The sequence below is a fragment of the Pithys albifrons genome, chromosome Z (assembly GCF_047495875.1).
Source record: "Pithys albifrons albifrons isolate INPA30051 chromosome Z, PitAlb_v1, whole genome shotgun sequence".
Lineage (NCBI taxonomy): Eukaryota > Metazoa > Chordata > Aves > Passeriformes > Thamnophilidae > Pithys > Pithys albifrons.
This window is the reverse complement of record NC_092497.1, coordinates 20,404,562-20,415,107: the sequence shown is the minus strand read 5'-3', so window position 1 is coordinate 20,415,107 and position 10,546 is coordinate 20,404,562. Positions and strand designations below refer to the sequence as shown.

The 10,546-nt window shown below is 37.3% G+C and overlaps 1 protein-coding gene across 1 annotated transcript in view; it reads right to left on the bottom strand.

The window, feature by feature from the left end:
• Positions 1 to 1,026: 1,026 nt before the first annotated feature.
• Positions 1,027 to 10,546, bottom strand: part of RAB3C (RAB3C, member RAS oncogene family) — a 127,189-nt gene continuing 117,669 nt past the window's right edge. The window contains exon 5 of the mRNA XM_071581158.1: positions 1,027 to 8,824. Coding sequence (XP_071437259.1) covers positions 8,637 to 8,824 — 188 coding nt within the window. The 3' untranslated portion in view covers positions 1,027 to 8,636. The remainder of the gene's footprint in view (positions 8,825 to 10,546) is intronic.

The following is a 10,546-nucleotide window of genomic DNA, read 5'->3' as shown; positions in this document are numbered from 1 at the left end:
CTTACACCTCATTCTCTTGTCTTCCACTCCCTCTAATATACAGAGCAAGTACATTAAGGTCAATCTGACAGCAATGGCATGAGGTAGGTAGGTGGAAAAGACCGGAATTTTGCCAGTATCTGGAAGAAATGAGGGAGTTCCATTCTCAAAAGTGATTTGATGAAAAGTGTTCTAGAAATAGAAGCTCTATGAGTGAGGTCAGTGAGGTGCACTGACATTTCAGCAGAAACCTATCTAGAGATACAGGATTACAAGCGAAAAGCTGGGAGCAGTTGGTGTTGAGAGGGAATTAGGAAAAATCAGGAAATATTTATTTTACAGATGAGATTTAAATATACTAGAAAAATAGGGGAACTTGGCTTGAACACAGCAAAATGAGAGAGGATGTCCTAGAGTTTGTATGTGGACACCTGCTCTCAGGAGCTGGAGGACAGAGGGGACAGTGAAACCTGTTCAACAGATTGTTTGATTAGAACTTATGTGGAGGGAGATAAATTCAGGAGTCACAGCAAGATTCAAATTAGCACAAGTATGTGTGTATGTATGTGTATAGGAAAAAGCAATCACTGAACAGTGATGCATCACAATTTCTGTGAAATAACCACCCACCACAACTGAGATGGTGCATTTTGACTAAGATTATGAGACCCACTAAAAACAACATCCAAAAAGCACATGTATTTTTTAACAGTCTGGACAGTGAAATATCAAAAGAAAAACTTTGTCCTATTTTAAAGAGTCAGCATATCAGCTGAGACAGCAGCATGCTTTGCTAGGGAAATATCCAAACAGCTTTCTCCTTCAGACTACTAGGGAAAAGTCTTCAGTGAATTCTGTGGAATTCATACAGAACTACAATCACCAGTGCTGCTGAGAGGATATTAATGAAATGGATTATTGCAGATGTGGTATCTTTGTCTGTTATTTTGTCAAAAATGAAGTTATTCCCTCACTGGTTTGGCACGTGAAAGGAAATAAATGCGGTGGGGTGTAAGACTGTGTTACCACAACTGAGATATTCATGAATATAGTCTCTTGAGTATTTATTGTAATAGCAAAAGGAAAAAAAAATCCAGCAAAAAAAATTAAACAAACAAAATCCACTTGCTATACAGAAATCACATACAAACAGAATATACAATGGAATACACATGGTCTCTACATTCGCACAGAATTAAAACTCTCCATGTGGATAAAACTTGTACTTCACATTCAGAAAGGACTCTTGTGGATGTATGCAGAAGATTCACAAATTATGTCACCAAGCATCATTTTAACTAACACATTGTTTTTTAAACCACAGTAACTACCTTGCAGAAAGAGTCAGGGGAGAAGGCACAGATTGAGTCTCACCCCCTCACAAATGTATCATAAGCAAGTACTTCAACTTTTCTTCAAGAACAATTCAGCTAACAAGTTAGTTTGAGGGAACCAGAACAGCTACATATTTTCAAGGTAAGCATTTATCTTTATGCATGTAATCACATGCCTATGAGGAATAATAAAAAAGCTAGGTAAAATTATCTGCCAGCCCTTGAACTGTCAGTTCACTTAGCAATAAAAAGTTTATGTACTCCTGTAGCAATCTGTATATCATATATCTCTCTTTAAGTGGTACCTTATTTTATGACTGCTACTTTGTTGCTCGGCTACAATGATGCCGAGAGTTTCCTGTTTTGATTAAGAAATCCCCATTTTCTCTCCATATACATTTTAATTTAACTCTGGTCTGTATAATTATATAGAAATTTTAATGGCAGAAGGTACAGAAATGTGAGAATTTTAAGGACTTTTCAGGTCATTCAAATACTGTCCCATGCTACTTAATGCAATCTGGCTACTTTGCTTTCTAAGAGAAACTATTTGACGACATAGGAAAGGAAATCCATGATACTGGTTTCCAGAAGGCCTTAGGGTTTCTTTCTTTTACTGATCCAGCTAATTAAAACAAAACAAAAACCTGAAAGCTAAATCAACCTTGTACATTGTCAGAAAAATGCAACAGATCAAACTAAAAGTTTAGTACACACCTTTTAGTATGGTACCAAGGAATATATATATATATATATATATGTGAAAATTGTTCAGCAAAACCAGTTCTTACCCAGACACAGCAGACTGTCTCTTTCACACAAATTTCCAAGACAGAAGACACATTCCTTTGAAAGCAGAGATGCAGCAAGAATTAACAGACTCTGTGGGCATGGCTGGGAACTCCTGGCAGACTCAGGGCTTAAGATCCCAAGTGTACACCAAGGGCCTTGCTGAGTAGTGATGGCGTTGCTTATATTCTTAGAAAACTATTAGAAATATGCAAGGATAGCAGGAAAGGAAAAATAAATTACTGAATGTCTCCTTTTAGTTTCATAGTTAGAGTCTGACCTGCATTTTGTTTCCATTTGTACCTCAGGTTTACTCCTAACAATGTAGTTGTTGAATTTTCAGGGACATGTAACAGTGAAGTGAAGAATATGAGTCAATACATTTAAGGATGCATCTTCCATCTTTAAAATCTAGGGAAGTTAAGAAACTTAATATCAGAAGTGACTAATTAAGGTCAGCATCCACTGTGCTGTGCTGCTGACTGTGACCTTCAAGCTGTTCCCAAAAGTGATAACCCAGGGCACCAACTGAAGTTTGACGAGTCATCTGCAAGTATATTGGGTACTCCTATTTAAGATTTCAGGTCAGTATTATGAGTTAACGTTATCAGATTAAAGAAAACATGCTCACATGATATTATGCAATACAGGCATAATAGCTCAATGTAACTGCTGAGCTCTAAGAGGTTCTTTTAACGCTTCTAGAGAACATGCTTTGAAAATATGGACAGCCAGTTTAGAAATGGTTATAAGCATCTTCTGACTGAAAGCACTGTCCCACTAGTGTCAGTGTAACTTTACAATTTTCAGAAAAGTACATTTACAACTCTAAAAGTAAAATTGACATGCACTTGCAGTAAACATACAAATATCTTTTACCATTGTCTCATATATGAAAAATAGTTTAACTTACTTAAGAATATCCTTAAACTACACTGGTAAAGTGTTTACTATAGAATTTTTCTAGAAGACATGTACATCTACTGGAAATCTTAAGCCACACAGGCATCATCAACAGCTTATCACACAGAAGTGACACTTCTCCCTTTCACACAAGTTTATATACACTGAGTAAATAATTAAATATTGCACTTATTGGCCCATGATCCCTCAATTTTGAGGTATTCAAAAATAGAAAACATACCTATTTTTTTTGTAACATAATCTCATGCAACATTTAAGACATTTGAAATCTACAAACACTAGTATACAGGTTACATGTTGTGACAGTCCAACTGAGTCACAACACATCTGACATTACTGACAAAATACTGAACAGGAGTTACAGCACAAACATTTCATTTATCACTAGTTGCAGGTACATGTCAGAATTACTCAAGGAAATTTATCGCCAGAAGTGGTAAACAATCTCTAGCTTTCATTTCTGCATGTTATGCATGATCCTGAAGCTATTGGAAAATTGGGATTTTTGCTTCCCCTCCAGAACAAACACCAAGTACCTTATTCTACAAATGACAAGCCATCTACCTCTGCTGGAACTGTGGATAATAAACCTATGGTCTTCAAATGTAACGCATTTCATTTCCAATGGTAATGAAAATGTATGGATAAATTCCACTGTGGCATTTAGGGAAGGTGGCACTAAACATGAAAAAGTAACAGTGGGAACTGAATGAGTATCAAACATGTACTGCTATACACATGCATATTATGTTTCTGTAGTTACAAATTCTGCTTCAGTGAAGATCCATGGATAAACAAACTAAACCAACCAAACCAACCAAACCAAATCAAAAATAAAAAAAATTAATAAAAAAGCTTAATTTGCAAATATAAACTGCATTTACCGTTAAATAAATAAAATTGGTAGAATTCATTCAAATAACTGAGATGAGTTGCCTCTTTAAATGGGACTTGACAAATTATGAACCTTGGAGAATATAGAGTCAAAATGTATGCTTTAAATGGTGTAAATTAACACAGCTTAATCTCCTGCTGGCATGTTGCTTTACACTCCCTGAAGGTTTATCTGAGGATTCAAACTCATGCTCTTACACTGCTAAATGTGTCATCCTAAAGAATAAGGCTCATACATTGTGTGTCTATATAAAACAGGCCAAGAAGGAATTGATCTGTCAGCAAAAGAGAAGTTTAGTTGATGCCTGTAAAAATGCAAGTAATAAAACTTACCTCTCACAAACAAATATAAAAAAAAAGTAGTTGGGGAGGGGACTTTTCGCATGCAATTGCAGCATCATTCATCTACTACAGAAAAAACAAATGCATTGTCACCATATGCAGAATTTTTGTGACTTTTTTTTCTCTCTAGAATTGGCAAACTCAAAGCATTCTCAAATTTAGGATCTAACTCCAGGAAATCTTGTGCTGAAGCACTTTCATTTAAAAAATAAAGAAGATGCAGGTGGTACAGATGAATATACAGAGTTGAGCCGACTGGGAAGAAAATTTAATCTTTCAGACTTGTGCTCTGGAAAAGGCCACATAGATGTAGTTGCTCAGGTAGTTTCTCTAGGCATTCCATTAAGTATAAGCACAAAGGAACAAACAGTTCCTGGTAACAGTCACTTACACAGCTGTTCAGAAAGCGTATTTTTTGACAGAAAATCAGGCTAGTTCATATGCACTTAAAACAGCAAATGAAGTATAAATAAAGTCTAAATAAATTGTTCTAATCAACAACAATAAAAATAAAAGATACAGTATTAAGTTAGTTACGCTACAGCTTGTGAACATGAACTCTTAAAAGAAACACAAACAAATGTCTGAAGGTTCAACCCAGCGAGCTTGGTAGCTGTTCAGCAGGTTGGTGCCAAAACAGGAATCAGTCATCCCCATGCTACTGTGTGCTCCCAAGACATTTTCTGAGCCCTAGTTTGAAGGTACAGCAAGCAAAGCATGATAAGGCTAGTGCCATGCACAGGATTATCCTGATACTATAAGCTTTAGTTTAGATCATAACTTGGAAAATGGATTGTGTAGTATTAGTTCAGCTGGCACTGTAGAGCTCAGGACCCTCTGCCCAAAGGTATCTAATCTCTTGGAACTATAACATGCTCTGTATGTCAACTGCTGTATCTCACCAAATGGATAAATCTCAGCTGAAGGGGGTATCTGTGGCTGGACCAGTGATTCACTGTGACATTCAGTCTTATTGCTTTGTGAGAGTGACAACAAATTAGTGCACGGTGTGCAAGTACTTTTTCACCAAGATTTGTGATGAGGCTGAAAGCAGTTTTGTAACTGTTATCTCAGGCTTCAATTTAATGATCCATCCCCTCTTCCACCACCAAAATATGATGCTTTTTAGCCTGGTGCTTGCCCTTGATAGAATTGTGCTATACTACTGGGTAAGTCAAGGGTATAACAAAAACCTGCCTGTATCCTCTAACAACTCATAATCATTGGATATGTGGAAGAACAAGACATTGATTGTTTAAATTTAGGCCCTTGAGTAGGTTGTGATGGGTTTTCCAAAAATGTTCAGCCTACTTAAATTTAAGAAAACTGCAGTTCTACTACAAAAATCGAGACAAGCCAAACCAGACTGACTCAGGCTGCTTTTGGATGTCCTATCCTATAACAAGCCAAGGCATAACTTCAATACTGCTAGTTCCCTCAGAATTCTTAGAATGTTTGGGGAAGGGATAATAAGTTACTTCTCAAAAGCTTTTCTGTCATTGGTGTTTCTTTACAAAAGGCAAGTTCCACCTGAGAAAGGTACTGAGAGCATGATGCTCATAATCTATGTGACCAATTTTATAGCAGAAAACTCAATATTGCAGTAAAGCATGTGGCTGCCAAAGCCAACCAGTGATGGAAAATCAAAGCCTGCTTTTCCAATAGTAGGTAACCCAGATTGTTAAGAAAACACCTACTTGAACTTCCACACATTTTTAATTTCAGAAGTCATGATAGGATAAACTGGGTTTGATGGGACCTAAGCAGGTCCTCCCTCCCAATCTTCTATTCATAACAGTGCCAACTAAGAGTTTTGAGTTTGCCCCAGGTTTTAAAACAGTCTAATATGGAAAAACTCAAACATTTTTATGCTCTAAGGAACAGCATTATTCTGGCAGCTGCTTCACGCATCCTTCCTGTCCCATGCAGAAGGCCAAACATGTGTAGAGGCCTGGGAGTTTAGCTGTCTCAGAAACGTGAAGCACAGATTCTCCCTCTGATTTTGTTCTCACTCTTCTGCTCATGAAAAATGAAAAGCAATTAATTAATCCCATTTATGTAAAGAACTATTTATCTACTACTCAATTGTTTAAAAAGATACATGCTAGTAAGATATTTCCACTGCACATTAGAGTCTACATGTTCATACTGAGGCAGGTATGGTCCTGAATTCATTGCAATTGCATTCAAGCAAAGTGTGGCTGTAGCAAGGGGCATTTTGAAGCCGTTTTTTCTTGTTTTCTTGTTATATGGTGCACAGGAAATGATCATTTTACAGCAAGCATCCCAGAGCAAAGCTGGAAGAATACTTGCACTTTTAGCCATGCTGCAGAATGTGCGCAAAGATCATGGATGAGGTGATTAAGTCCAATTATGTCCCCCTCTATCCTCACTTTGCCTGAGATGGTTCAAACTAATAATACAAACCAAAATTTTTCAAAAGCATTTGAAAGCTGAAGCTGAATTATGTCTCAAGGCTTTCCTGATCATTTCTCTCCACCAAGAATAACTGCACTTAACAATCTAAGCATGGAAAACTGCCCAATGTCTTAAACTAAGCTTTCTTAACTTTGTATTCCATTTTTTTTCAAATCAGCTGGTACCTAGTGGGTGAAGAGGTACTAATGAAAATCTCTCAGCACAGTTAGCAACACACTGCCTTAGATGAGGAAGGCAAAAGCAGCACCAGGGAGAGACAGGATAGCACATGCCTCTTCCACCTGGCTGCTCACTGGGCCTAAAGAGGATAGAGTTTTGTCTTCATGGAATTAAATCAGTCTCCAAGTCTACTAGGAAAAAAAGTGCCTAAGTAAACTAGCTAACAGGACAGACATGGTTTAAAGCCCTAGACTAAACAAAGAACATTTGCTCATTTAAGTTAGGCAGCCAAAGTAGCACCCTCATGGCATATCCATTTTACATGTGTCTATACGCCTTGTTTGGATGTAATTTTTACTGTGTCCAAGTGTATGCAGAATATTTAATCAGTTAAAAAAAAAGTGACCATTTTCTCTCAGTGTGTAACTGGAGTTATATAAATTACCTTCAAAAAACATAAAGTGTGCAGAGGGATTTCTTTGCAGTAGCATGTGTTACTCGCTTTTTTTATTTGTCTTTAGATTTTTCCCACTGCAGACAGTTTAAGAAATGTCAACTTTGTCCTAAATTCTGTCTAATTGGAACAATAAAATAGTCAATGCTTCTTCAATTATGCTGTTTTGTTAAAAAATGTCGTTGTAATGCAAGTAAAGCAGTTGAACAAATTACTCCAGGACACAGATGTAAGTAATTACTAAAGGAGTAAAAAGTGTGAAATATGACTTATCACTTTGTTAAAAATAATTTGTGTACTTTATTCTGCTATTCTTCACAGCCTTTTGCTGATCTTATTAATGTGTTCAGCCTAAGACTAGAAATTATTACAATTCTTCATTACTTCTAAAGTTTTAAAAATTCCAATTCTCTTCCCAAAATAGATGGAGAAAATGAGGTCAGATTTCAGTTCACTGACACCACTAGCACTTCTCCAAAAGGTCTGAGTAAAATACAGGTGTTTGTAGGCAGTGATAACTGTCTTAGTGACAGAATGGGAGATGAAATTCCTGAAAATCAAAGCATGCAGGTTTGACAGCAACATGCTAAGGCAGTTTTTGGCTATGAAAAACTAAACACAATGGATTTGCCTTTGTCAGGGGTAATATAGAAAAGTAAACACGCTAGCAATCTAGTCAGGATGAAGTACCTATTATCTCAGAATCTGAACTGAATACCATCCAATTGGAAACTCATGGAGAATCTTGATGGCTTTGGGTCCAAGAACTAACTTCTGTAGTTTCCAATCAGCCAGAATGTTTAACAAAATGAGTGTAGATTTTCCAAGGTATTGTCCTCCAAGAAGTGTTCCTTATGCAAATTACCTGGACAGAATGAGGGATTATCTAACTACAAGGATACTTCTAAATTGATTTTCAATCAGGAGTATATAAAAGTGGCATCAAGAGCCTTACTCTAAAATATCCTGCCCACTACCCTATGGATTCCTCTACGTAATTTGAAAGTGATGCAGTGACAGACTATTCTAGGCAAATGTGGTCTGAGGACATGGCACCAGCTGAAGTAAGTGTGATGTAAGACACTAAAAACAAAAGAGAAATTAATACCCACCCTGCATCCAAGAACCTGATGCTAAAATATGGATCATCCATTCAGACTAATAATCACTCCATCTCCATATGCATACTCAAACAGCTGCTGACCTAAAATAAGACTGTTTTCCTAAATAAATTAATAAGACAGTATATATAAAGGCATATAGACCATTCATAAACACTCTCTTGGCAACAGAACACACTGGAGCCTTTGCTGATAGCTGCATTAACAGCTGCAGTTGGGCTGCTGTGGAGGAGGCGTGTCCTTTAGCTGGGTATTCTGGTTGCTGGCAGCAATGGTGGGATTCGTCTCCAGACTTTCTGACATTTTGTCACAGATGATATCCACAAGTCGCTCAAATGTCTGCTTGACATTAATGTTTTCCTTGGCACTTGTTTCAAAAAATTCAAATCCTAAGAAAATAAACAACACATTTATGTTGTATGCATATTTCAGCATCTCCAGTAAATATACAAACTTCTCTTGGCCAAGGAAGAGTTGAGATACACTCATAAAGGAAACGTGAGAGGACTCATAAAAGAAGAGCAGTTAAAATTTTAGCACAATCAGAGTAAATACAGTAGTGCTATTTGCTTTATACAAAACCAAATAAAATCAGGACTGCTCCAACTATAGACAAACTCTAAAACATTCTAATCTAAAAACTGATACTGTTTTGAGTGTATTATTTTAGAAATGCCCTATATATACAGCCATTGGGAAGGAATAATCTGCTGCTCCATCTCTAACTATTATGTTCTTTGTAGCATTATTCAGCTGGAAATAGGCACTTCCATTGTGTTATTAAGATGGTGTCAAAATAGAGAACTATGTTTGGAAAAGTACAGGTAGAAAACCATGCAACATAAGGAAAGTTTTTTTCAATTTGATATTTACTAAATCTAGACATGAATCCTTACGGCAGAAAGACTGACTGACAATGACAGAATGCCTGAGAAATGGCACACACATCTAACTGGAAACTCACAGAGAATTTTGGAGGCTTTGGGTCCAATTTGGGTCCAGCCTTGGAGAAGATGATAGGAAAAAGAATGATCTTAAGGGCATTTATGAGGGGAGAAGTTAAGAAGATAGAATAACTGGCATGTGAGATGATCATAAGTGGCAGATATGACAGTTAGGTAAGAGATATGGACAGAGAAAAGCAGAAAGCAACAGGAAAAGAGTCACAAAGAAGAGAGAAGACCCATGTCAGGAAATACTGTAACATGGGTTGGATCAAGAAAACTGCCCCACTATCATGGTGAGGATGTTTTGCATAATAACCTCATAAAAAGCTTAGAGGCACCCATCCTCCAAGTCAAATAGAGGGTTACAGAGTGTCAAGCACAAACTAATAAAATAAAACAGACACTACAGCCACGGTGATTTCTATGAAATTTTAGATACAGTTTTGATATAAGAAGGAAATTGCGATTATAGTAGTGGTGCAGATGGGTATCAGGCTATGATGGTATTCCATCACCTTAGACATTAATTACCTGGGCCTTCCCAGCTAGACTCTGCTGCACAGAAGAGACAATGCACTGACCAGTGAGAAAGTGGCTGAACTCCCAGCTGCCTCCATAACAAATCAAATACTTTATTCTCCACAGGAATTGTAGAAGTGGGAATTTTGGACAGCCTTGGAGATTATCCCAATCAGCCTCTGCTGTGCATAGGCCATCTGATAGGAACTATTTATATGCTTAATTGTGCTGATAAACATCCCAAGTACAGAATGGGGCATACCTGTGGGCTCCTCCCAGGCAGTTCCTACCATAGAACAGAATCAGCTGCACATAGGTAAGACATTTGTACATGGTCTATGAAAGCTGCTCTTGCAGGTGCAGAAGTGGTCACACAGAGCAGTCTTTTGAAACCATTTAAGCCAGTTAGGAAAAGGTTTGACCACAGTTTTTTCTAATCATTGTCAAAACATCATAGTATGTAGTGGGTACATAAGACCAGCTGGATTACAAGATTCAACAGAACAGGAGTTCTAAATCTCATCTGATGCAGCTGAAGACATCATTACAAAGACCCTTGCAAGACAGGCTCCTGTAGCCAGCAGGACAGCAACTGACCATCATGTGCAAGGCATTCAATTCCTCACAAGGGTGTTACCTTATGCA